This window comes from Berghia stephanieae, chromosome 12, assembly GCF_034508935.2.
Source record: "Berghia stephanieae isolate SIO BIC M18660-M18661 chromosome 12, UCSD_Bste_1.3, whole genome shotgun sequence".
In the NCBI taxonomy this organism is placed as follows: Eukaryota; Metazoa; Mollusca; class Gastropoda; order Nudibranchia; family Aeolidiidae; genus Berghia; species Berghia stephanieae.
Genome location: NC_088371.1, coordinates 26,920,942 through 26,948,078, shown reverse-complemented (window position 1 = coordinate 26,948,078; position 27,137 = coordinate 26,920,942). Strand labels below are relative to the sequence as shown.

General features: G+C 34.7%; 1 protein-coding gene across 5 annotated transcripts; it reads left to right on the top strand.

Moving 5' to 3' along the window:
- Window positions 1–26,130, top strand: LOC144958146 (metallophosphoesterase MPPED2-like). 5 transcript variants are annotated; one of them, XR_013642367.1, is made up of 11 exons: window positions 438–620; window positions 1,212–1,374; window positions 4,490–4,655; window positions 7,932–8,133; window positions 12,066–12,178; window positions 13,252–13,379; window positions 17,292–17,407; window positions 19,267–19,377; window positions 19,785–20,450; window positions 20,772–21,949; window positions 23,311–26,130. XR_013642367.1 is itself a non-coding variant. In XM_078889896.1 (9 exons), the coding sequence occupies exons 2-9, from the start codon at window positions 1,325–1,327 to the stop codon at window positions 19,946–19,948; spliced, it is 1,050 nt and encodes a 349-aa protein (XP_078746022.1). In that variant the 5' UTR covers window positions 1–193; window positions 1,212–1,324; the 3' UTR covers window positions 19,949–26,130. The 5 variants fall into 5 exon arrangements, 4 of the variants coding, with proteins under 4 accessions (XP_078746022.1, XP_078746024.1, XP_078746025.1 ...); XM_078889896.1 differs by lacking the exon at window positions 438–620 and adding an exon at window positions 1–193 and having other exon boundaries at window positions 19,785–26,130; XM_078889898.1 differs by having other exon boundaries at window positions 389–740; window positions 19,785–26,130.
- The last annotated feature ends 1,007 nt before the right edge of the window (window positions 26,131–27,137 follow it).

Genomic DNA, 27,137 nt, shown 5'->3' with positions numbered 1-27,137 from the left:
ATTGGTTACTAAGGATAATTTGTTATTTGTCGTGGTGAATCTTTAATGCTTCCCTATTAGTTTTAGTACTCGTTCAATACTTCGAACGTTTTGATTCACAACTTTACCATCTAGACTCTCTTGCTTGTCTAGATAGATAGAAATACAATGATTTTAAGTTCTGTATTTCCAGTGGATGGAATTATTGAAATCGGTAGGTTACTGTGGACATAGAATAAAGTTCGCTGATGATTCTTCTATTCTATGTTGGTGGTGACTTGGATCATTGTAACCAAAATTAAAAACCACTACTCATACTGACAATGATCAGCACCTCATTTCATTTCATTAAGATTAATTCCATTTATGGCATATTACTCAGCAGGAACGTGAGAGGCTATTCAGACTCGAGTCTGTTCGTCGTTTCTTTATCTCCACAATCGGTTTTATATTTAGGCTTCCTTCATTTCATCACTAACATTAGTAACGTCCAGAAATCGACAGATGGTTCTCGAAAAGTCATCAATAATATAATAATAATATGCCTAGATAGGTTGTGTCCAATTCTCAGTACACGTCGATTTGATTCAATTCAAAATTTCTTTATTGTCGGATCGTGTTGCTTAATAATTTTGTTCAAGGTGCATATAGGAATAATGTCTACAAGTAATAATAAATAAATATTAAATTTTTACGATCTCCCTCTGACATAATGGATTCACACTTATACTAAAGCTCAAATTAGGTCTTGAGATGGAATGGTTGGCTTTTTTTTTATCTCTTTAGTTTTGCTCTATGTATATATGCACTATTTTTTGGAGGTTGGTGTATGTAGAAACTCTCTCTCTCTCTCTCTCTCTCTCTCTCTCTCTCGCTCTCTCTCTCTCTCTCTCCTCTCTCTCTCTCTCTCTCCTCTCTCTCCTCTCCTCTCTCTCTCTCTCTCTCTCTCTCTCTCTCTCTCTCTCTCTCTCTCTCTCTCTCTCTCTCTTCACGTGACTGGTCAATCAAACAAATTTGTTCAATTTTCATATGAGTTGAATTGATTGCTTTGAAATTTTAAAGGAATTTTTTGCTTGTCCTTAAGAGTTGAGAAACTGTGCTCGAGTGTTTTTTCTTTGCAGCATCAACCACACTCACCATCAACAAGTAATCTTTTCCAACTGCAAATGATAACTCATTTTTAAAATACATATATATTGCCATTACATCCATTTTCTATTCTTTTTTTACAGAGGCCTACACTGATTCAAAACCACTTTCATCTGTGTAACATGACAATTCTAATCAGATAGATTGATTTTATAGCGACAACTAGCTCAAACTACAACTGGATTTTGGGAACTGCATGCTTATAACATCTACATTGAGACCAGTCCAACAGAAACAGTTACTCAGGTGAGTAGTGCGGCTATGTGGTCTTGCCGTATGGCAGTCATTTTTGGATTGGAAGGTCCTGGGTTTGAGCCTAGCTCAGCGCATAGTTGAGTCCTTGGAAAAGGCTCTTTACTCACATTCTCTCACCCAACTCAGGTGTAAAATGAGTTTCTGGCCGTTAAGAACGTTTTCTCTGTCGGAAAAAAACTGTAATATTGCCTAATAGGCATCATATCTTGTTCTACATGTTAAGTGTTGCTGCTGGTGAGGGACCCTTTGTCACTTTTAGTGGATATTGCTCGTTTATGTTTGTTTCGTTTTTAAAAAGTCCTCTATCTAGTCTAGGTGCAGTGTTAAACTTTACTCTCATAATCTTAGCATTTTTACCAAGAGAACAGTAAAATGGACTCTGTATGAACCTTGGGTTGCATTGTTGTTATTGCGATATTGGTAGGAAAAAACACTGAGCTTTCACATAATGCAATATCTGCTAAATAATATCTTAGTGGTTTACAACAAGGATTCCCAAGCCAACAGCAACTTTTAACATGCTTAAAATGTTATTTTTGACAGCGACAATATTGTTATAAGCTAGGTACTCATTTTGCATTTGAGTGCAATGAGAGGATATGAGTTAAGAGCCTTCTTCAAGAATTAACTTTGTGCGATCCACTGTGGGACTGGAATCCGACTCCATCAGATCACGAGCTGAATGTCATACCAGAGGCCCACAAAAAAGTAATCTTTCTTTCAGAGCCATTAGGCCTATGGAGCTAGAGTTTTTATCCCGGTTTCTATAGTTTGAAACAGACAATAGCAATTGCTTGCTACCCTTTAGAAGGGCACTAGTTTTTCACAAAGTACATTCCACCAGATCTAACAGACCCAGCTACCCAATCACTGCTGGGTGGACAGGGGAGTTGAGGGGTCCAAAAAAGATTTTGGCTTCACTCAGGATCGATCTCGATCCCTTTGCATGTGGAGTGAGTGCTCTACCAACTGAGCTATCCAAAGGCACACAAAGGCGTACAAAATGGAAATGGCTAGGCCTGTAGTTATAACCAGATCAATCATTAACCCTCTCCTTACCAACTGTAGCAAAATTGTCATATTTGTTACGATACAACCAACATCTTTGCTCATCCAAAATTTGTTATGGCTTTTTAAACTTTACACTCTGTTGTCAAGATTATTGTTCTGAATTAAATTATATATAAACCGTACTACTGAGATCCGGTAAAGAAATTCTATTTTTGTCTTAGATGGGTATGATGTTTTAGGAAAAATCATGAAAATAGCTGGTAAGGATCCAGTTAATAATTGTTACGGGATTATTGAAAAGTAGTTCATCAAAGCCATAAAGCCAATAGACCATTTTATTTTCTGACTTATATAGCATTTAGCAGACAATAGGAATTACTTGCTGCTACCTTCGGATAAGATGCTGGTGTATTGCAAATTTCCCTCTAATTATTAGGAAAAAAATCCTTCGAAAAATTGATTTTGAGATTTTGGTGGAAAATGATATTTTATTATCTTAGAAATAATATAATTGAAGTCTAAATTCTTAAAGTAGACGATAAAGGCATGAAAAACACAGTCGAAAATGGTAAAGGTAGTAAGAAAAGTGTGAAAAACGGGAAGCTATTTTGCTGTTTTCTCAATTTTTCTTAGGGTATGGGATACTGTGTCAAACGTTTCTCAGAATCTATTGAATGAAATTGTCTGAAAATTTCCACAGTTATCACAGAGATAATGTATTGTGTCACCATAGAGAGACTTTATTGATAAGATATGTGAATGTTGAATTATAATCCTAGTTCTGAATTTTTAACATCAGTTTTGTCATAACATTTTGATTCTGAACTTTGAAATGTTCTAATAAAACTTCCATAAGCTAAAGCCTTAAAATCTCTCTATGGTGACACACTGTGGTACAATGTTGACAAGAGGGAAGAATATGGAAGTTATTCCTTCATTAGTTTTTGTGGAACGTGTGCCACAAGATTATTATATTTTTTATGTCAGACCCCCAAATTAGGTCGCAAAATGGGTATCAACACAGATAATTAAAATTTTTCACCAAAAATGTTGTTTTTAACCTATAATGACGATACAGAATTATTATAACCGCCCAATATTGGTAATTATTTTTTTTTTTTATAAAAGACCCAAACCTCCCCTTCACTGCTGGTGGACAGGGAGGCGGGAAGGCGAGAATCAGAAAAAATCTCTACGCCACCTGGAATTGTGGGTCTCTTTATGACACTTGTTATACAAATGCTATTGTAACCTCCAAATGGTGAATAAACAACAGTGTAATCATCAGTGCCAGAAAAAATGAATTGAAGAACTAAATAATCGTTTTAACTTTTGAAAGAGCTTTTTGGTCTGTTGTAAGTTTATTCACTTTATTTTCCTTTTTTTGCTTTTAGTTGTAGTCGATCAAGTATCTTGATTTAGAAAATCTTGATATTAATATCCATCTAATGCCTTAATGACTCTCAAAGAGATGCATTACATAGCCAATTGCAGCTATCTCTGACAACATTTTGTGGAAAGAATACTCTATTTTTAACCCTTTTACTTTTAAGATGGGGTTTGCGTTTAAGATAAAATAATATCTTAACATTTTCACCAGTACAAAAGTTTTCTTGATAAGAGGATGTCTTTAACTTTCGTTGTAAGTAGTTTTAATTGTTTTTAATTGAGATTTTATATAGCACAATATCCACTAAATGTGTTCAAAGTGCTTTACAACACTGACCATTAGCAACACTTAGCCTGTTAGGCGATATTTGTAATTTTTTTCCAACAGACAACGCTGTTAACTGCCAGATACTCATTTTACACCTGAGTACAGTGAGAGAATGTGAGTAAAGAGCCTTTTCCAAGGACTCAACAATGTGCCGAGCGAGGCTCAAACCCAGGACCTTCCGATCCGAAAGCGAGTATCATACTACAAGACTACATCGCCGCACAGTGATTGCAATTAATGATTTATTGTGTAAGGTGCATCTGTCAACTCTGAAGATCTGCATACAGTATCAACCTGAGAGCAATTCTTTTTTAAAAAAATAAATTAAAATTTTTTTTCTTTCTTCCATTTTAAATTTTATTTTTTATTCATCCACAGATTAGTTGATGTCGGGATGGAAACTGTCAATAAACTAAGATCACTGTTTGGCTCTGAAGCCGGCACAGGTGCGACAACTGTAAAAGACAAATATGAGGGAAAGGTGCCAATCCACAAATCTACCCAAAGGCCTACAAGAGCATGGGAAATGTTGAAACCCAAACAAGTAAGTATTTCAAGCAATGAAACCCAATTGTTATGATAAATCCCTCCCTCCTTAAAAAACCCCCCCACATAACAACACATCAACACAGTACTGAAACGGCGCTTCTTAAAATCTTTAATAACTTGTTATGTAATGCTGATGCTAACAATATCAATGTATTATGCCTTTTAGATCTTTCAGCTGCCTTTGACACCATTGACCATGACATTTTGTTAAGAAGACTAGAAAATACGTTTGGCATAAAAGGAATTGCCCTTAAATGATTTACATCATATTTACAGGATCGATGGCAGACTGTCGTGGTGAATGGTGTTCAGTCACAACAAGTTTTACTAAATTTTGGAGTGCCACAAGGCTCTGTTCTTGGCCCTGTCCTTTTTCCTGTATATATGCAGCCCCTTTCTAGTGTGAGATCCAGATTCAATCTGAGTTATCATTTTTATGCAGATGATACGCAAATATATGATTCAGCACCCCTTAGTAATTTACAGTTCTTAATACAACGAATTACGAGCTGTTTTAATGAGATTAAATCTTGGATGTACCACAATAAGTTAAAATTAAATGATAGTAAAACTGAGATTTTAATGTGTGGAAGGCAGAGTATCCTTAAACAGACAAATAAATCACCTATTACTCTCAGAAATAGCACAATAGAATTTTCAAATAAAGCAAAAAACCTTGGCGTCATCATTGATAAAGATCTTTCCATGACAAGCCACGTGAATAACACTATACAATCTATGTACATAGAAATGAAAAAAGTAAGCAAAATTCGTAATTTAATACCGAAGCATATAGCAGAACTTTTAATTAATTCCCTGGTTTTATCTAAATTGGACTATTGTAACTCCCTTTGGGCGAATTTAGCTAAAGACAAAATTAGCAAACTTCAGGTTGCTCAAAATAATGCAGCCAGGCTCATTGTATGCAATAACAAAAAATATCCGTCAGCAACTCTTCTTCTCCATGAGTTACATTGGCTTCCTGTGGAAAAAAGAGTTGCCTATAAGATTTGTACTGTTGTCTACAAATCCCTGAGCACGAACAGTCCCTCCTATATTAAAGACCTTCTAAACATATATGTCCCCAATAGAAACTTGAGGTCAAGCAATGACCAATCAATCCTTGTCAAACCTAAGCCATTGCGTAAAATAATGAACAGTCTTTTCAATTTTCAGCCCCCCATTTTTGGAACTCTCTCCCATCACACGTGAGATGCTCGGATTCGTTGACAACGTTCAAATCTCGCTTAAAGTTTTATCTTTTTACGTCATAATGTTGCAATATTATTTTCATATTTTGTTGTTGTTAAACTGAATTCGTATCACGTTTCCTTCACACTTGTCTCACTGTAATATGTTTTGTTTTATATCACTGTAGAGCGCTTAGAGCCTATGACAACCGGGTAAAGCGCTATGTAAATGCCATTTATTATTATTATTTACCATAAAATTATCCATCCAACATGGAGTTTTTGTTAAAAACACGAGAGGTCATGAAGAAAAGAAATCTACTGTTCCAACAGAAGTTTTTATTTCCTTATTTATGATCCACAGAAGAGCAAATTTAATACCCGACTGATTTGTCACATACCTATGGACATGTGTTGCATAGCTAAACAGACTTCATGAGTTGTCCTTTTGTTTCTGGTTCCTTATCTACTTTGCACTAGCCTCTATTTTCTGTCTCCATTCCTCCCTGTTTACATTTACAGCTGTAGTTATGGTAATTGATTGAGCTTTTTATATAGCGCAATATCCACTAAATGTGCTCAAAGCGCTTTACAAGGGATCCCTGGCCAACAGCAACATTTAACATGTAGGACAAGACATGACGCCTGTTTGGTGATAATACAATTTTTTCGGACAGAGACAGCGCTGTTAAAGGCAAGGTACTCATTTTACACCTGAGTACAGTGAGAGAATGTGAGTAAAGAGCCTTTTCCAAGGACTCAACTATGTGCCAAGCTTGGCTCGAACCCAGGATCTTCCTATCCGAAAGTGAGTGTCATACCACAAGACCACGTAGGCATATCAACCTGTATGAAATTGCGTGGGAAATTAGTCAATAATATGAAAATTACAAGAATATTTTTTAAGATTTAAATTTAGCTGAAAGTGGCATCAGCTATTAAAATATTTGGTTCTGTTGTCTTGTAACACCTTGTAAGGATGGAGAATGAATGATGTGTTTTGATTAGCATGACAGGTTTTTAGCTGTGACATCCATCCCCTCCTGCCCTTGTTAACTCACTCAATCATAGAGATTTTTGCTACTTTTCAAAATTGGGACAGATGTATCAAAAATGAGCATGTACATTGTAGATAGTTTTATTCAACTATTATTAACATGTAAAAAACTAAAAACATTAGCTTTGATACTAAGCCTATAATTTGTCTCATAAAAATGTAATAAATAGGCATAGGGTAAAAGTAACCCGGGTAAACAACGGATATAGTCGATGTTAGGGTTGAGTGAGTTAACCTAATCAATCACACATATTAAGACATTTATTGGTAAATTAGCCATTGCATCATATTTTTTAAGTTGAAAATGTAACTTTTCCTTGAAACTATGAGGAAAAAAAATTGTTTCAATTCTGGGGTCAAATATGAACAATGAAGTCACTTTATGATTATTATTAGTTGGCAAGTCTTTTTTAACCAGGCCTCATGTTATCCATCCCACAGCATTCCTGAGAAGGAGATGAATGCCGGGGAATGCCGTTGTTTTGGTATTTTTGATGTCCATAGAAATGTGACTGCCTGTCCCAATTTAGTTTTATGTGAGGGCTTACCAGATGTTTAAAATGAAATGTTGAAGTCAAGATAATTAGAATTTAAAAAGGGAATGTTTTAAAGTTTACCAAGACCTTCTCCAAGTTTCCAGTGGTCTTCCCCTATTGCAATTACCCTGTGGGGCCATCTAAGCGCTGTTTTGGGGATTGCTTCCTCCTTCATCCGACAAACATTGCCAATCCATCTCCATCTTCTTGATTTGATTGTTTCTTAAATGGGGGGTCATGTCAGCTTTTTGTAGATTTTTAGTTGATATTTTGTTGGGCCAAAAACTGTGGAAGATTATTGGTAGACATTTGTTTTGGAAATCTGATTTGCAACAAACGGTTTTTGTTGATTTCCAAGATTCTGCACCACATAAAAGAACTGATAACACATTGCTCTTGAATATGCGCATCTTTGTTTTTGTTGAAATTTTCTTGATGTGCAATATACAAATGGTTAAATAGACTACTATTACCATCTCTCTTTCCAGATTGTAAACAAAGTAGAACTTCTAGACCCAAACACTCCAATTTCTGAGGACAATTTACGATTTGTTTGTATCTCAGACACCCACAGCCAAATAGAGAGACTTGGACCCAGTTTTGTCCCTGAAGGAGATGTCTTGTTGCATGCTGGAGATTTCACACAAGTCGGATCAACAAAAGCCATCTATGAATTCAATCGATATCTAGGTACAGTTGCCTTTACATAATCATTGCACAATTCTTGTGTGAATTGTTATTTGTGGTTAATGTCATACTATGCTGTTGTTTATTGCCAAGCACAGCTATTTGTTATTGTTTAACCAGTCACAATTGGTGAGTATTTATCATGCATGAGAACCCCCCCCCCCTCCACCCACCAAAAAATAAATAAAAATTTAAAAACAGAATTTTACTCTTATAATCATCTGATACCTGTTACCAAATTACTTTGTTCCTATTGACAATTATGTGTTTCACTTATGTCATTACTACTGGTTAATTGCGCTCTCTCTTTGTTTAATCTCTACCCAGTATAACTTTGCTTGTAATAATAATAATGATGATGATAATAATAATAATAATAATAATAATAATAATAATAATAATAATAATAATAATATAATAATAATAATAATAATAATATAATAATAATAATAATAATAATAATAATAATAAATAATAATAATAATAATAATAATAATAATAATAATAATAATAATAATAATAATAATAATAAATAATAATAATAATGATAATAATAATAATAATAATAATAATAATAATAATAATAATAATAATAATAATAATAATAATAATAATAATAATAATAATAATAATAATAATAATAATAATAATAATAATAATAATAATAATAATAATAATAATAATAATAATAATAATATGTTTCTATAGCGCCTAAGCATCCACTTTAAAGTGCTCTGCAGTGCTTTACAATTAACTCAAAAGTACTACAACCAAGCGTAAATACACACACACACACACACACACACACACACACACACACACAAACATACACATAGGCCCACACATATGTATATATATTTTTTTTCAATCAACCATAAAATACCCTGTAAAATAATTCAGTCTTAAGATAAATGAAAAATAAAATTCTTGCACCCACTCTTATAGTTAAGAGTCTGTATTGATGAGCTTCATGCAAATCATGTTTTATTTTAACTCATTCATCCCAACAAAAACCGACAACGGCCAAATATTCATGGGCGGAGTAGTCAAGACTGGACTCAGTAAATAAAATCCAATCGTTGTTAAGGAGATGGGAGACAGCATCAGTTTCGCAGGTTGTTTTCAGCTTTGATTTTTATCAATTTGCCACAAAAAATATAATATGTCGTAGAAATTGCAATTTGGATCCTGTTTTCTTTGCCAGTGGAAATCGATGACATTGCACTTTGTTTGGTAAAAATCGAACAAAAATTACGACCTTGGTGATAAAAAATGACTTTGATGACAATTATTGTAAATTTTAAAAATGATTATGAATAATTTATAACTCCCTTATTTCTGAGTCGATTTTGTCAATCATGGTATGAATCTTATTGTAATAAAGAGAAAGAAACTTCAGAGTTGTTTTTTTCTGATGAGAAATATTATTCAGCACCGAGAAGATGTTTGGTAAATAAAAATATAACCCTCTTTGATCCACCGCTACCGTCTATTCTTGTAGAATTTTGAGTCAAGCATCCCAAAGTCTTCGACCAATCACATGCTCTCTAATCGGTCGTCCAAAACAAAGATGCGACTAGCTGTCAAGGTATTACACTACTGTTATTCAAAAAATGTAACACCTTTTTTGAGTAAGCCTAATAGCTAAAATCTAAAACTAAAAAATATAATTGTGAGAAATTTTAAAATCACATTGCTGAAATCAGCTTGAAAAAAAAGAAGAACATGGGTCTTTATTTCAGAAAAGTCGGTTGAAAACCAACTGTTTTACGAATAAATTTGATTTTTAAAATTGCTTTTGTTTTAGCAACTTTTTTTTATTTATCGGCTGATTTTCTTGATATTTATATCATTGTTTATATCTCAATGAGACGAGATTAGTGATATACTTTGTTTCAAATGTAAATAGAACATAACTTGGCTTTTTTTACCTATCAGCCATGCCTGGCTAATATATTCATCAAGATGAGATTGTGACGCAACTATGAGATGACTATCTTCTAAACCTTCAACGATGACTCAAAGTGTGAGTTGACAGCTATTGACACGTGAGCTGTCAGAACGATTAATCGTTGATTGGTCAAGATTCTTAATAGCCAATCGCTCTTCAATAAAAAAAACTCTCAAGAACTCAAGAGAACAAATGGTTGAAATATGGCGATGAACGGATCTATGAAATCGTTTCTGGGCGGAGTTTAGTCATGAGTGAACATAGAAAATGAAAATGTGACTGCATTCATTAAAGGGTTGACTTATATCATCAAAGGGTGTCTACATGATTGACATGGCCATATAGAGAATTCATTATCTACTCCTCCAAAAATAATCTGAACAATAGAGGTTTAATAAAAAATTGTTAATGTAGGTATAGTATATTTAAAAGAATAATTAAAAAAAAAATTGAGCTTTTATATAGCGCAATATCCACTAAACATGCTCAAAGCGCTTTACAAGGTGTCCCTGGCCAACAGCAACACTTAACATGTAGGACGTGAGATGACGCCTGTTAGGTGATATTACAATTTTTTTGGACGGCGAGGTAAAAAATTGAGCTTTTTAAAATTGAGCTTTTATATAGCGCAATATCCACTGAATGTGCTCAAAGTGCTTTACAGGGGTCCCTGGCCAACAGCAACATTTAACATTTCGGACGGTACATGACCCCTGTTAGGCGATGTTATAATTTTTTCTGACAGAGACAATGCTGTTAACGGCCAGGTACTCATTTTATGGTGAGAGAATGTGAGTAAAGAGTCTTCTCCAAGGACCCATCCATGCACCAAGCGAGGCTCAAACCCAGGACCTTCCGATTCGAAAGTGAGTGTCATACCACAAGACCACATAGCCATAGATTAATGGTTAAGGTTGTGATATTCATACCTGATCATGCCAGAGGGCTTGGTAATTAAACTTCTACTGAATTGCATATCGTATAAACCCACAGGACACTGACATAGTATCCTCTTCGGATTTAAAATAAATCTTTAAAAAACAAACTAGAGCATTTACATAGCACAATTTCCATTAAACAGTTAAAAGTGCTTTACAAAGGATCCTAAGCCAACAACAACACATAACATGTAGGTCAAGACATGACGTCTGTCAGGTGATATTACAATTTTTTTCTGAGACGGAGACAAAGCTGTTAACAACCAGATACTCATTTTATGCTAAAGTATATGAGAGAATGTGAGTAAAGAGCATTTTCCAAAGACTCAATCATGCACTGCTTAGAGTGGGACTTGAACCCTAGACCCTATGATCCAAAGGTGCGTGTCATACCACTAAACCTCATACCGCACAAGAATCCCAGTCACTTGGATTTTTTTCTTTCAAACAGTATTATTTATTGTATTCAAACAAAGCTGATTTACAAAGATACTCGTCCTGAACATTGAATAGGATTTGATTTTTGATTTGCCATCTTTTTAAAACTCTTTCAGTGCACTGTGTGGCCAGAGCAGAATCTGTTCTACTGGCTAATGGCCGCACAGTGCGGCGGTCTTGAAAGGCAAAAATAATAATGTAATCCAATCCTTCTTTCTACAAAAGTACTATAAATTAAACCAATGATATCATTTCTTTCATCAAAACATATTCAATTGGCCAGAGGGGTATTTTAATTGAGATTTTGCGCTGAATTCGAATGTCGCTTTGTCTTAGTATTCCATTCAGGTGTCAGCCATGTTGTGACGGAAATGCAAATATAGCCTCAGCGCTGAAACAGGTTGAAAATTGCTTGATGCATAATGAATTTTAGTGAAAAAAAAAAAGTAATGCTTCAGTTGAGGCTGGCTATTTTGGGATGATTTTTAATTTCCTTTTTCTATTTGGTTTACTTGGCTCTATTTCATACACCCCTTTTTAGAATTTATTGGACGAATTAAGAAAAGACTAATTCTGAGACTTTTTTTCTTACCTCTGACCTTCCCTAGGCACACTTCCCCACAAGGTCAAAGTGGTTATAGCTGGCAACCATGACCTGACCTTGGATGAAGACATGGTGGAAAACCAGAGGAGTTATATCCGAGATAAATTCAATCTTCAGGTGAGACAATGAGAACAGGTCGTCCAACTATAAGGAAATATTCATAATTTTTATAGTTTAATCTCAGAGAAATTGATAATAATGATAATAATATATGTATTGCTCAGCTGTCACCACTTTCTTCTTTGTCTAATTACCTGATAATTTTTGCCACGTATATGTCAGAGCAACATAATTTAAATAAAATTATTTTGAAATAGAGACAACCTGGATCAAAACATATAAATGCATTCTTCTCAATTTAACAAGAAAATCACAATTGTGGCAACTTAGCGTTAATGGCAAAAAAAAAAAAAAGAAAAAAAAAAGATAATAAATGACCAGTTTCATTAGCATATGATTTGGACTTTTAATTTTTTCCCATGGAGATGTCCTGCACTGACTGCTAATATAATGTATTATCACCAACCCTAACAATATGCTCCCCCCCCCCCCCTTGTTTTTTTTCCGTACCAGGGTTGCCAATTTGGCAGATTTTCTGCCAAATGTCCTTTTTTTGGCAGAATTTGAAGTCATCTTGCAGAAAAAAAACGGTATAGCAGTTTGGCAGATATTTGGCAGATTTTATTTGCCACGTTTTCCATGGCAATTTTTATGTATTAGTGATTTTTTTAAACTTGGGAAATGAAAAAAAAATTGATGATATCGGCCTTTCGAATTTTTTGTTTAACAAAACTGATGAGTTTTCAAAGAGGTAACTATAAATAGTACGGTTTGGCAGATTTTTGTGGTATTTGGCAGAATGCCTGAAAATAATCTGGCAACCCTGCTCCGTACCCCTGACCTCAATTCTTTGGTATTATCTTTAATTGTTGTCTGTATGTAGCACTGTGTGAATTATATAAGAGATAGGGAGTTTGTCAAAAAGATTTTTTTGTTTCTTTACTTTGATCATTACCTATTTTCGATAGGGTCAAGGTCAAAGGCTAGCTTGTGTTCATAGTTTAAGTTTTCTTTGATTTGTCTGTAACAAATATAATCGCACCCCTTTGACTCAATTTCCTGACCACACGGTGCACTTAAGAGGGAAAATGCATGTAATCAGATGCCTTTGATTTTGTTTTTATTTCCAGCCGCACAATTTTGAAGATGTTCTTAAAGAGATGGGTGTCAAATGTTGTCGCGACCTCCTTACCAATTGCATTTACCTTTTGGACTCTGGCATTGACCTTTGTGGGGTCAAAGTTTATGGCTCACCATGGTAGGTTTTAAATCTATCCAAATGTTATATGATTTGTATATATATATATTTGACCTACTACCTAAAAATGGTATTATGTCTGTTGTGTTGATTAGATGCTGAAAATTGAATTTAGAGTTAAAAAATAGTCAGCTCCTTTGTTTGGCTTAATTAATTGCGCAACTTTTGTAAATGGAACTGTGTTTTCAGTCCACCAGTGGACTGAAAACACAGCTGTGTATTCAGTCCACCGGAAATAAAAATATTTAAAAAGGACTAAATATCGTCGGTATTTACCTTAGTCAATACTGGCGACATTGATGCTTAGCCTATTGTAGGTTAGGCATCATCATAAATAGACAATTTATGGCAATTTGACGGCTTAATAATATTAATATCATTTACAGCGTTTTATTTACTCTCGGAAAGTCTTGATTGAGAGTTCCTCGAAATCGGCGTCCGAGTTTCTTACAGTGGCTGCCAGATAGCCATTGGCCTGCCCAATTTGACCAAACTTACTACACAGAGAATAATGTTTCTATAATTAATTTTAAATTAACATTTATATCTCTTTTTAATTTTTCCGAGCCGTTAGAATTTTTGTGATTATCAAAACCGATGATTTTTTCCAAGGAGATCAGAGTTTTAGAATTGTTAGCCCAAGTAAGGTTAAATTTGGTCACTTTTCACACCGATCACTGGCCTCGACCATGCCTGTACCCCCTCCCCCCGCCCCGGGCAGTATTGACTTTGTCTTCTTCCAACATCCTTTTCTTTCAAAATCATCCCTTGTCTTTTGCCTTGTAGGGCTAGTCTATTGTTCATTGTCTATCATGTCTTGTAAAACTAGGATTTTTTATACTGGTATCCCACTTCTTCCATTCTACTGGCCCTAAAATGACCTCAATAAGCGTCATCAAACCTTTAAAAACAATATAAACCTTAAAAGAACGTAGAGTCATCTTCCTTAACATATATATCTATTTTTAATGTTTCCGAGTCCATTAGGGTTTTTGTGATTATCAAAACCGATGATTTTTTCCAAGGAGATCAGAGTTTTAGAATTGTTTGCCCAAGTAAGGTTCAATTTGGTCACTTTTCACATCGATCACTGACCTCGAGCACGCCTGTGTTTTTGAATGGTATTGGTATCCCATTTCTTCCTTTCTACTAGCCCTATCTATCTTTCTCTCTATCTCTAAGCTCTCCCACCCACCCTCTCGCTCCCTCAAACATATTCAAGACCCTATAACTATAAAGTTGTTCTTTTAACTTTTTGTATTCTTTTAAAATTTTGTTTTGTTTTGATCTTGTTTTGTTTGTTCGTGTTTGTTTCGTTTTTCCCCTGAGTCATATTGTTACGTACAAGGAATGCACAAGGCAATAAATTTTGACGTCTCACTGTGTTCTGATTTAAAATAATAATTTTGAAAGTGAGTAAAAGTAAATCAATAAAACTTCTCAAGTCACCAGGAATGGTATCAACGTGACTGGTATCCCATTTCTTCCTTTCCATGGGTGAAAGTTCGCCGGAAAAATCCGGCATGGCCGGATTTTTATTTTTGAAAAAGAGGTCTCGCCGTTTGTTTTTTTTGTCTGGCCGGAATTCGAAAATGAAAAAAACCGGCATTTATATAATTAATCGCACTTCTGTTTTTTCCTCTTATTGGTGGTTGCAGGATTTTTTTTTCTGAGCACCTGCCTTTGCAGGATTAATATCATTGAGTAACTTTCACCCATGTTCCGTTCTACTAGCCCTATCTATCTATCTCTATCTCTAATCTCTCCCACCCCCACCCTCTCGCTCTCTCTCTCTCTCTCTCTCTCTGATGATCCCTCAAACATATTCAAGAGCCTATAACTATAAAGTTGTTCTCTTAACATTTTTTTGTTTTGTTTTGTTTCTTTTTTATTTTGTTATTTTGTTTGTTCGTTTTTGTCTCGTTTTTCTCCTGACTCATATTGTTACGTACAAGGAATGCACAAGGCAATAAATTTTGACGACTCACTGTGTTCTAAATTAAAATAATAATATTGAAAGCGAGTGAAAGTAAATAAATAAAAAATGTTAAATGTCGTTCAAACTTTTCAAGTCACCAGGAATGGTGTCAACGTGTTGAAGTTGAAAATTAAGAATTTTTTACCAAGGGAGTACAAAAAAAAAAAAAAATGAAAGAAAAAATATTATGCCGAGAAAGGAGCTCGAACACCTAACTCACCCCACCCCGGTTACAGTTACGCTGTGCTAAAACAGCCGGCCACCTTGCCTTCTCGTGCTCGGTCAAACAGTTTAGCCCGTATAATTATAATCTTTTCCGTTGGACTGAATACACAGCTGTGTATTCAGTCCACTGGTGGACTGAAAACACAGTTCCTTTATAAATATCTATTGTTCTATTTTAATTTGTTGCTTCCTTAAAAAGGAGCATACTCTTTCCTGTCCCCTCAATATTTTTGTTTATTCACCTTAACAATATTTCATTCCTCTGTAGTGTTTATTTCATCCTGTTTTGTTGATAAAACCCAAAACGTCCACATTATCTGTTTTCGTTTATTAAATTGAAGCTTACATTCAATTTCATATTATTTATTTTTGGGAAATAACGAGCTTTTAACTTGAGCTTTTATATAGCGTAATATCCACTAAACATGCGCAAAGCACTTTACAAGGGTTAGTTTTTACTGCTCAATAAAATTTCATCCAAATGTTTATTCTCATGAGTTATTTTAACCACATAATGACATAATGTGTTTAAGAAATCAAGCAATAAGATTTTAAACTTTTGATGCAATTTAACACAGACAAATAAATGACTGGAATGTCCTGCCACTGGACATTATGGAAACTTTCAAAACAGTTCTGAATGTACTTGTTCGGCAAAGGAATCTATAACTGTCCCAGTTTTGATTGGACTGAAACTGAACATTTCCAGGGATGGACCTGTGGACCCTTTTGCAAACACAAGCCATTGAAAATTGAAGAAAAATCCATATGTGGGAATTAATCTGTATTTAGATTTTGAGAACTAATGTGGAATTAAGAATCGTGTGATTTTTTTGATCAACTATCGAGCTTCAATGCTCAGTGAGATTTCAAAATCTGAGCATTATCTGGTAACTAATTTTCGAAATTTATAGAATATTTTTGTCTCTGGCTTTTGCCATTTATGCTCTATCATAGTTTTTAAAAATTTCCAATTTTGAAATCAATTATGCAGTAGATTTGTGACACACCCTCAAGCCAGCTCCGAGAAATATAGCTGGTTGATTACAAACAAACAATAGAATAAAGGATGTTGACAACTTTGTTATTGTTTTAGACCGCTAGTTGTGTGATTAGTTTTCACTATATTCACTCAATCAGACTATAAATGTTAAAGGTTACACATATTTTTTGTGATGGTACGACGATTGATCAGGAATATAGAACTAGTGAGTATTTTACTCAAAGGCATAATATTGATGGCAATACCATGGAGTTTGCTTAGTTAAGTATTAACTGACATTGTGTTAACACTCTCTCTCTCTCTCTCTCTCTCTCTCTCTCTCTCTCTCTCTCTCTCTCTCTCTCTCTATCCGTCTCTCTCTCTCTCTATCTCTCTCTCTCAATTTGTTGGTCTCAAATTTCCGCTATTTAGAGGATTTCCCCTATTTCAAATCCTCTGCTATTTTCTTCAGCTTGGGCTCCAGGCCCTCAGTAGTATCAATACATCTTCAAAAATCATTGTTAGGAGTCTTGTTTTTTCTCTTTTTTTTATAGTATGATTTGTATGTCAACAATTCTATATTTTACCAGTATTTTAATTAATGAGGGCATATTGCTCCACTGGTTTATGATAAAATGCGTGTTCTGCAGACGTGCAAATTATTCCTCCTTTTTAAAAGTTCTGACTGGAGACCTATGAATTTGAAAAGATTCAATATACTTTTCAGGCAGCCCGAGTTTTGTGGATGGGGTTTCAATTTGAACAGAGGAGAAGACTGTCTCAGGAAGTGGGATCTCATACCGGATGAGACGGATGTTCTCATTACTCATGGACCTCCTATAGGTAGGGTGGACTTTATCAGTCTTGTCTCTTATGGACCTCCTATAGGTAGGGTGGACTTTGTCAGTCTTGTCTCTTATGGACCTCCTATAGGTAGGGTGGACTTTATCAGTCTTGTCTCTTATGGACCTTCTATAGTTAGGGTGGGCTTAATCAGTCTTGTCTCTTATGGACCTTCTATAGGTAGGGTGGACTTTATCAGTCTTGTCTCTTATGGACCTCCTATAGGTAGGGTGGACTTTATCAGTCTTGTCTCTTATGGACCTCCTATAGGTAGGGTGGACTTTGTCAGTCTTGTCTCTTATGGACCTCCTATAGGTAGGGTGGACTTTATCAGTCTTGTCTCTTATGGACCTCCTATAGGTAGGGTGGACTTTGTCAGTCTTGTCTCTTATGGACCTCCTATAGGTAGGGTGGACTTTATCAGTCTTGTCTCTTGTGGACCTCCTATAGGTAGGGTGGACTTTGTCAGTCTTGTCTCTTATGGACCTTCTATAGGTAGGGTGGACTTTATCAGTCTTGTCTCTTATGGACCTCCTATGGTAGGGTGGACTTTGTCAGTCTTGTCTCTTGTGGACCTCCTTTAGGTAGGGTGGGCTTTATCAGTCTTGTCTCTTATGGACCTCCTATAGGTAGGGTGGGCTTTATCAGTCTTGTCTCTTATGGACCTCCTATAGGTAGGGTGGACTTTATCAGTCTTGTCTCTTATGGACCTCCTATAAGTAGGGTGGGCTTTATCAGTCTTGTCTCTTGTGGACCTCCTATAGGTAGGGTGGGCTTTATCAGTCTTGTCTCTTAGGGACCTCCTATAGGTAGGGTGGACTTTGTCAGTCTTGTCTCTTGTGGACCTCCTATAGGTAGGGTGGGCTTTATCAGTCTTGTCTCTTGTGGACCTCCTATAGGTAGAGTGGACTTTATCAGTCTTGTCTCTTATGGATCTCCTATAGGTAGGGTGGACTTTGTCAGTCTTGTCTCTTGTGGACCTCCTATAGGTAGGGTGGACTTTATCAGTCTTGTCTCTCGTACCAATAAAATCTATGTATACATTTATTTCAGTTTTTTGGCCAAAGTCATAGTATCCCCTGAGCATTTAAAAAATTTGAGCATAAATATTTTCACAATATCCACTAAACATGCTCAAAGCGCTTTGCAATGGGTCCCTAGCCAACAGCAACATTTAACATGTAGGACAAGACATGATGCCTGTTGGGGGATATTACAACTTTTTTTCCTAGAGAGACAACGCTTTTAATGACCAGATACTCATTTTACACCTGAGTACAGTGAGAGAATGTGTGTTGTTTGTGAAGCAATACCAACCGAGATATTGTCACAACCCCCCCCCCCCCCCCCCCCCTAGTTATAAGAACAATGCCTTTCCACTTTGTCGTCTTTCTCACAGGAACAAACTTCAACTGAAAAAAATATGTTGGCCTGATGTTTGTACCATCATTTAAAAAAGAAAACAACAAAACAACCAAAGAAAAAAAAATGCCAGAACCCCCCCCACCCTCCCGAACAAACGAAATGACCAAAAAAAAAAAAAAAAAAAAAAAACACCCCAAAAAAACAAAGTAAAAAAAAAACGAAACCAAAATACAAACAAAACAAAAGGCAAAACATAAAATATGTTGGCCTAATGGTTGTACCATCAATTAAAATACAAAAAATATCAACAACAAAAAAACAACAATTCCGAAATAAACCCCAAACAAACGAAGTACCAAAAAAAAACAAAAAAACTAAATGCACCCCCCCCCCCCCCCCCATAAAAAAAGAAAAAAAAAAGGCAAAACAAACATCAAGACTATTGAAGAATTTTTCTGACAATCTAATTTTATCTGTTTGTCTCACACACTCAGGTCACGGTGACAAGTGTTATGACGGATGCTATGCTGGATGTGTGGAGCTCTTGACCACTGTCCAGTCTAGGGTCAAACCAGCTTATCATATCTTTGGACATATACATGAAGGTGAGTCATTTAATTACCCTTTATACCCTGGGTTCGATTTTACCTTTAAAGTAATATGTCACTCACCACCTCAAAACAGTATTATGCTAGGTTGATCATGGTGACAAAATCAATAGTATCGTCAAAATCTGAAACTGGGATTACATTTTTTTGTTTTTGTTTAATTGAGGAGGATTACTCTCAAAAGTGGCAAAAATCTTTTAATTTCACTTTTCTTGCCATTTATTCTTTAAAATCTCTTTTTGGAACACCGTTCACCTAATTGATATATATGGCATGATCAGTTTAAGATGGTAAATTAAATTTAGATGCATGTTTATTTCCACTGAAAATTTTTGTTGAGTGAATGAGATCATAATATGGAAACAAATATGAAATTGTATAATTTCATGTTTAATTATCTTCAGCATATGGGGCTACATCTGATGGACACACTACTTTCATCAACGCATCAACATGCACCCTGCGGTACAAACCCTGCAACAAACCAATCATATTTGACTTCCCTATCCCAGAAGGCCACAGCAAGGAAGAGCTATTAAACATTCCTGTCAACAATTTGACTAGTTAGGAATAGCATCTGATCTTTAACCACAAGTCTCTCAGTCTCTGTTCACTGTCATGATTTCAATTAAATCAAGTCAGATTGAATACGAAACTACCAGAAACGGTAGACTGTTAAAGTGTAAAACAAGAATGAAAAGTAACAGATTAGAAAAGATGAAAATACTTAAAATTGAAATTTGAATATTTTGGGTTCAAAACTTGCTTCAGCCAACAACAAAAACCAATTAAAACTTATAGGGTACTCCAAGAAACTTTTCACTATTAATTGTCACAACTGGAAATGTAAAGACATTTTCTCCATCTGTCTTGATTTTATGTATGGAAATTTGACTTTCCATAATCTTTTTTGTTGTTGTTGTTGTTGTTATTGGTATTAAGTATTTTGTCGTTTGTTTCTTTTCTTTTTCGTTTTTTGCAGTTGTAATTCACTTATGCTCAATAAATGAAGATACATACTCATTCATTCAATTATACAAAACTTCCATTTAACCAATAACAGCACGCGGGTGGTTGGATGGGAGCATCACTCTTGAATCATATACCTATGATGTTCGCATGGGTGTACGATCCGATAGTGATGTCGTTTCTTCTTCTCTTTACTAGCCTATCCTGCTTCTTTGGTTTGTGATTGTATTTTTGACAGGGGATATTTTTTTTCCTGTAAATCTTCTGCCTGTTTGTTCTTGGTTATTTATAATTTAGCTTATGATATCTTTAGGTTATGATTTTGATTTTGTTAGATTGCTTGTTTTTTTGTTTCAGCGGTCTCTCATATAACCTCAATTGTGTTGGAAGAGACCTAAAGCAACAAAAACAAACAATAACAGCACCATAGAAATTTTAGAAAATTTGGATATTTGAAGAGTTTGATCATAAAACGTTCCATAATCTATTTAGGGATCAACGACAGGCTTTAGCGTTAGGTAAAGTCGCTTTTCTGTATCAAACTATTTGATATAATTTATTTTAAAAACTGCTTTGAATCCTAGAGTAATAGAAATAAAAGAGTGATTTGTCTATTTTTAGATCTACATATTGAATATAGACTTATTACTGTTTTATATGTGGTTTTGCTGACTAGTTGTATGACACTTGATTTCTGACCTGTTGGCCCATGGTTCAAGTCCTGCTGTCACCTGGACTAAGTTGAGTCTTTAAAAAAGGCCAAGTAACTGACCAGTAATAGCAATAGCATTGTTTCTGTTGAAAAAAAGTGTGATAGTGCATTACAGGTGTTTTGTCTCATACAATATGTTAAGCGTTGCTGTCGGATTTGGGCCCTTTGTAAAGCCTTCCGTTCTCATTTAATTGATATTGCGCCATATAAAAACTCAGCTTTGAAAAAGAATAAGAAATTAATTTTTGAATTATAGCTAATTAAAAATGTTGGAAAGGAAACCTTTTCTCTATGTCGGCTCTTTGCTTCTACTTATTCAATTTCCTTTTCTTAAAGCAGTGTTATATGATCTTACCAATTCATTTAAGAATGTAAACGTTTGAAGTCACATGACTGTTGTTTTTTTTTTTTAGAGACCAAAGGGTTGGTCAGGACTCATCAGAACTATGTAAGCTGCCTTGGAAAAGCATGGATTGGAAGAAACATTTACTTTCCAGGTTATTGTTTGGATTGGTTCAGAATCTGCTGTTTCTGCTCTTTAAGGCTCTTTTCTTCCAGATTTCAGATTATCTCAATAAGTTCCTTTTTTAAAATGAATGTCTGAAGGTGGCAACCACCAGAATACTTAAACTGAGAAAAATGTGAAAAAGATTTTCAACAGTTTACGTTTTGATTATGCTATTCCCAGCCAGGCACACAAATTCCAACTCTAACCTTACAAGCACCATGTGCAGTAAAATTATTTTAGCCTAAATTAAAGCCCAACCCCTCACCATACTCTTGAAACAGAGACTAACCACAATCCGATTATTTGGGCAGGAATAAAAAAAAAAAGAGCTTTTATATTGTGCAATATCCACGAAACGAAGCTCAAAGTGCTTTACAAAAGCAATGACTATCCCGCCCAAATCTTTGGGACGAAGCCGTTCCGTACATGCCATTTTAAAAAATTATTTACGAAGCTGTTTATCGATGAATATGACTGAAAGTTGGCACACAGTTAGAAAAGAGGTCATTTTAGATTATGTCAAGCGACAAAACTCGTACGATTACCAAAAGACCGTTAAAAATAGATTTGTACTCTTTGGAGTAAAATATTTCTAAAACTACAGGGCGTGTAGGTTTTGTCGCTGACAAGGTAATACATGAACATTTCTTCTTTTTGTTTGTAAAATTTCATTGGATTATGATTAGTACTTTTTCCGTATTCTTACAAAACATCAACCCAATTTGCATTTCACTGAATGAAAATATGGAGACGGCCATTTTGCTCCACCATCGCGCGACACGAAAATGACGTGAGCGAGGCAAGTCTGCCAGATGGCCAGACTTTAACCTGACCAAATTAGACTTCAAGAGTAGCTAAATAGAAAATCATATGGCTTTCACTATTAAGACTGGCCCACTTAAAATGAACTAAATTTTAACAAACAGAAAATTGAATAGACTAGGATAAATGTCACTGAGACAAAAATAGATGAATAAAATTTAATAAAAGAAGCAAAATTATATATTTGGCCACAGACGTGGCCATCTGGCACCTTGTTTGCGATAACTGACGACACAAATCCTCGCGCACTTTTTTAAAATTAAGGCATTGTTTCATTGTTATGTCATAGGGATAATAGATTAACTCTCTCTCTCTCTCTCTCTCTCCTCTCTCTCTCTCTCTCTCTCTCTCTCTCTCTCTCTCTCTCTCTCTCTCTCTCTCTCTCTCTCTCTCTCTCTAATAAATACTAGAAATAAGCCATGGTCTCACAGGACTGATTGATAATAATTTAGCAGGCATTTTCGTGTCATTTGTATGGGTTGTAGACACAAAATTACACTTCGGAGAAGTTCCAAATGATCAATATTATGTATCTTTTAAAACAAAATTATAGTTGACCCTAGCCATACAGCTCTAAAACTATACAAGTTAGAACTTTTCTGATGTCTTCATCATATTTTCTGATAATTTTGCCATAAAATTGCCAAGTTTTAATATCTAATTCCACGTATTAAGCGAGATACAGCCACAAACCAGAATAAAACGCAGAAAAAGTGTCCCATATTTTCCGTATTTTTTTCTCTTTGTGAGTCATCCAAATAAATGACACATTTGAAACTGCATAACTTTGTTATATATTAATGGATTTCCAAAATTCAAAAAGATTTTTACTCAGTGGAGATAGGGCTTTGATTTAAGAGTAGTATTTCCTACAAAAATAGAAAACAAAAAATTTCATAGTCATTGCTACTTTACAAAGGGTCCCTGACCAACAGCAACACATAACATGTTAGGCGATATTACATTTTTAAAAAATAGAGACAACACTGTTGACGGCCAGGTACTCGTTTTACACCTGAGTAGGTGAGAGAATGTGAGTAAAGAGCCTTTTTCAAGGACTCAACTATGCGACAAAGGACCTTCTGATCCGAAATCTAGTGTCATACCACAAGACCATATAATGGCACATGTCATGTGATCCAAACAAACAGGTCAAGATTTATTTCAGAAGCCTCACTGTTTTTTTCAAAATTTTTCTCAAAATTAGCACTTGCACGGTTAGAGTAGGATGTACCAGGACATGTGTTAGTGTGTTGGATACAATTGTTTTGACAGGCAAAACTGATGAGCATTTAACATAAACACATACCATCTATAGACAGGATCATTGGTGACCCATTGAATCAAAACGGTTATTATGTCAGGATGATTTGAAGAGGGAAAATTGAATCTACAGCCAAAAATTTAACTCAAGTTAAGTGGATATCTTTTATTATCAAGGAGAGTTAATGTTGTATGAAGTTTTCTAATTTTCTGACCAGTTTCTTGACCAACCTGCCATAATACCAGTTTGAGTCAGTGGGTCATTTTTGTGTTGAGCAAATATTCCTCGGCTTTCAAGCTAGTCATAAGTTTCATGGTTTTCATTATTGTCAATTTGTCAATATATCTCTTTTCTTTCCTGTTTAAAAAAAAAATTGAATACTATTATTGTCGTCCATAATTATTGTTATGTTTATTTATAATTAGTCTTCCTGTGCCTTCACAAAAACTTGATTATTTCAAAGTTGTCTTGAATAATACATTCCAATTTTTGATAGTCTATACTTATACAGATATTTTGGTTATCCAAAGTTTGCCAAATTCGGAATATTTTCCTTCTGATCCATATTTTAAAACAACAACAAGGAATCTTGTTGAAACCATCTTTTTCTACCAACTGCTGTTGCCGAATCTGAATTGAATTGTTTGATATGTATTGTAAAGTAAAAGTGGCGTACAATTTTGCAATGTCGGTTGTTATAAATTATATATTTTTCATGAAGCTCAAAATTTTAAAAAGAAAACCAGAGATGGCATGTTTACTGTCTGAATAAGGTTTTGCTTCACAGAGGGAGAGCAGATGTTACAGTTTCCTTTTGGTTTGAGAGTTTGTGATTTTGTCGACAGGAAATTGATTCATTTGATTATTTTTAACTACCATTTCCCCCCCACACCAACCCTTCATAAGCAGGATTGTTTTTTCGTCTAATTTGGTATCACATATTGCTATTTTAACAAATGTTTTAGAATTTGCAATTTGTCTCAAAATTCAAACCAAGACTCATTGTGATAAAAATAAAATGGCACTTATTGTAGCGCTTTACCCTGTCTAAATAGTCTCTGAGCGCTTTACTGTGACATTGAGGAATTAAATGAAATAAATAAACGCATAACAAACAAGTCAAATCAACACAAAACAAAATTTTTATGACTGCTTTTAATCAAAATCTGAAAAAGTGTCCTTGTTCTCCCCTTTAATCAAATATAACGGTATTATTTAATATCAGGATGATTTAGATTCTGAAAATGAATTTTGGTAAAAAATATGAGGCTTAGAGTAAGTGTATGTTTTATGAGAGAAGTGAATGCATTCTCTTAAGTGAGCAAAAATTAAAATCTCACATTTCTGGTCATTTTAACTTTCAAATCATTTTTGGCATATTGATCTTCATACCAACATGTTGCTGTTTTGAGCAACATGCACACATCAGCAAGTCTGATAACCAAACCAAGTTATGGGCTTCATTTGACATTGTTGGAATGGACAATATTTTGCTTTGGTTTGAGAGTATTTTCATGACAACGATGAACCCTTAACAATTTGGATTATCGGACATGCAAATAGGTACATGTTGGTTTTGAGGCAATGCCCCACGAATAAGAATTTGAAGGGAGTCATTTGTCTTCCCGTTCAGACTTACTAAAGGGTTGCTAATTTATTTTGTTATTCTTCCATAATATATACCCAGAATATCGCCTTTTCCAGAATCTCTATTGGTTGTTCTTTTTTAATTATTTCCATGTTCTCTTTATCATGACTTGTTATTTTTTTTTTTAATTATTGTAATTTGTTCATAACTTTTATTATTAGTCTTCCCGTGCCTTTACAGAATACTCATCCTCTTCTTCTTCTTCTTTCTTTTTAGTCTATAACTTCAATTTTGAAGATTCCACAAACCACAGAATTTTTCTTTCATTGATCTTTCTGATAGCGGATAGATCTACACACAAAGTTGTCTCATGGGTAATGAGTATTTGACTAGGTATAATTTATACTCAAGTTGCCTTGTGAGTATCAGTACTTGTCCCAGAGTTCCATAGACAAGTATCAGACTACACAGTTATAAGTAACCATTTTTGTTCGAGAAATTATGATTTTGTATTTTGAGAGAGACAGGGGTTGTATATTTTTTTATCAAGGTCATTTGTTGAAAAAACATGTAGAAAGATAAAAAACTATCAGGAATTTTTAAAAACCTCAATTCGTATAATCCCCTCTCCCCCTCCCCCTCTCTCCATTACCCTAAGATTCCAGGTATGGTAATATAATTTACAGGTATTACTGTATATCTACGTATGAATGGACCAGTATATGGACATTGTTGTATATCTTTTTAGCTTTTATTCTCTGTGATAAGTTCTTAACCATAAAGATATTAAGTGTAAAAATTATTATTTTGAATCATCAATATTTTATTCTATCATTCATTTAGTTTATATATGTATATTTATTAAAGAAACATAATTTCCATTATCATGCTGTTCGTTTCCATTTGTTAGTGATTGTGAATGAGTTCGACTTGGGGTGTTGACACTGATTTACAAGTCTGACATCTCAGATTGTTATGGTATTATTAGTGTAATGGAAATAGTATCCTATCCAAAGGGTAACCAGTACAAATTACAATCCATTTACCTATACAAAGCCATATGCTTCTAAAAGACTACTTTTTTTTTCTTTATGAGGCTGATTTGGTTTTGTTTCGCATGTGCACATCACCTGTTACAGAGCGAAATGTGAAGAATGAATCACAGGAAAGGAGGAAGCTTGGTGGTCTGGGACTGTTACACAAGAAACATTGCAACAGGCATGCTTGAATATCTGCAATGACTACCCTTGCAACAGCATAAAAGACAGGTCAATGCCAAAACGCTTTAAGAAATTTCCTTAAATGCATTGGAATGTATTTGTGGCATACCGTCTAAAAGCGGTATTATGTCGGGATCAACTCTAGGTGCTAGAATTTTAATTTAAAGCCACAGATATGAAACTTGTGGTTAATTCACTCTTACTGGTCTTATTCTTCCTGACCGTTATAAGACGGTGGTAGGTTACACTCGATTTCAATCTTCAAGCTATATATATATAATTATATAATATATATATATATATATATATATATTATATAATATTATATATATATATATATATATATATATATATATATATATATAATATAAGTAGGAACACTCCCATTTTTGACGATCGTTTCAGTAAGTTTCCATATCCTCGGTCGACATTGGATCCGTAGTGTACTTTTCAATTGAGTTCGATGTTGGTCGTTTTTTGTTGTTTTTTTTTTTTGGTCCTTATGCTGTTCCGAACTCAATTGAAAAGTACACTTCGGATCCAATGCTGACTGATGATATGGCAACCCAGTGAAACGATCGTATCGACAAACATGTGAGTTTCCCTACTTATTTTATATGCTCTAACCAACATCGAGCACTCTAGTATCTACAAGTACCCACCAACACTCATAT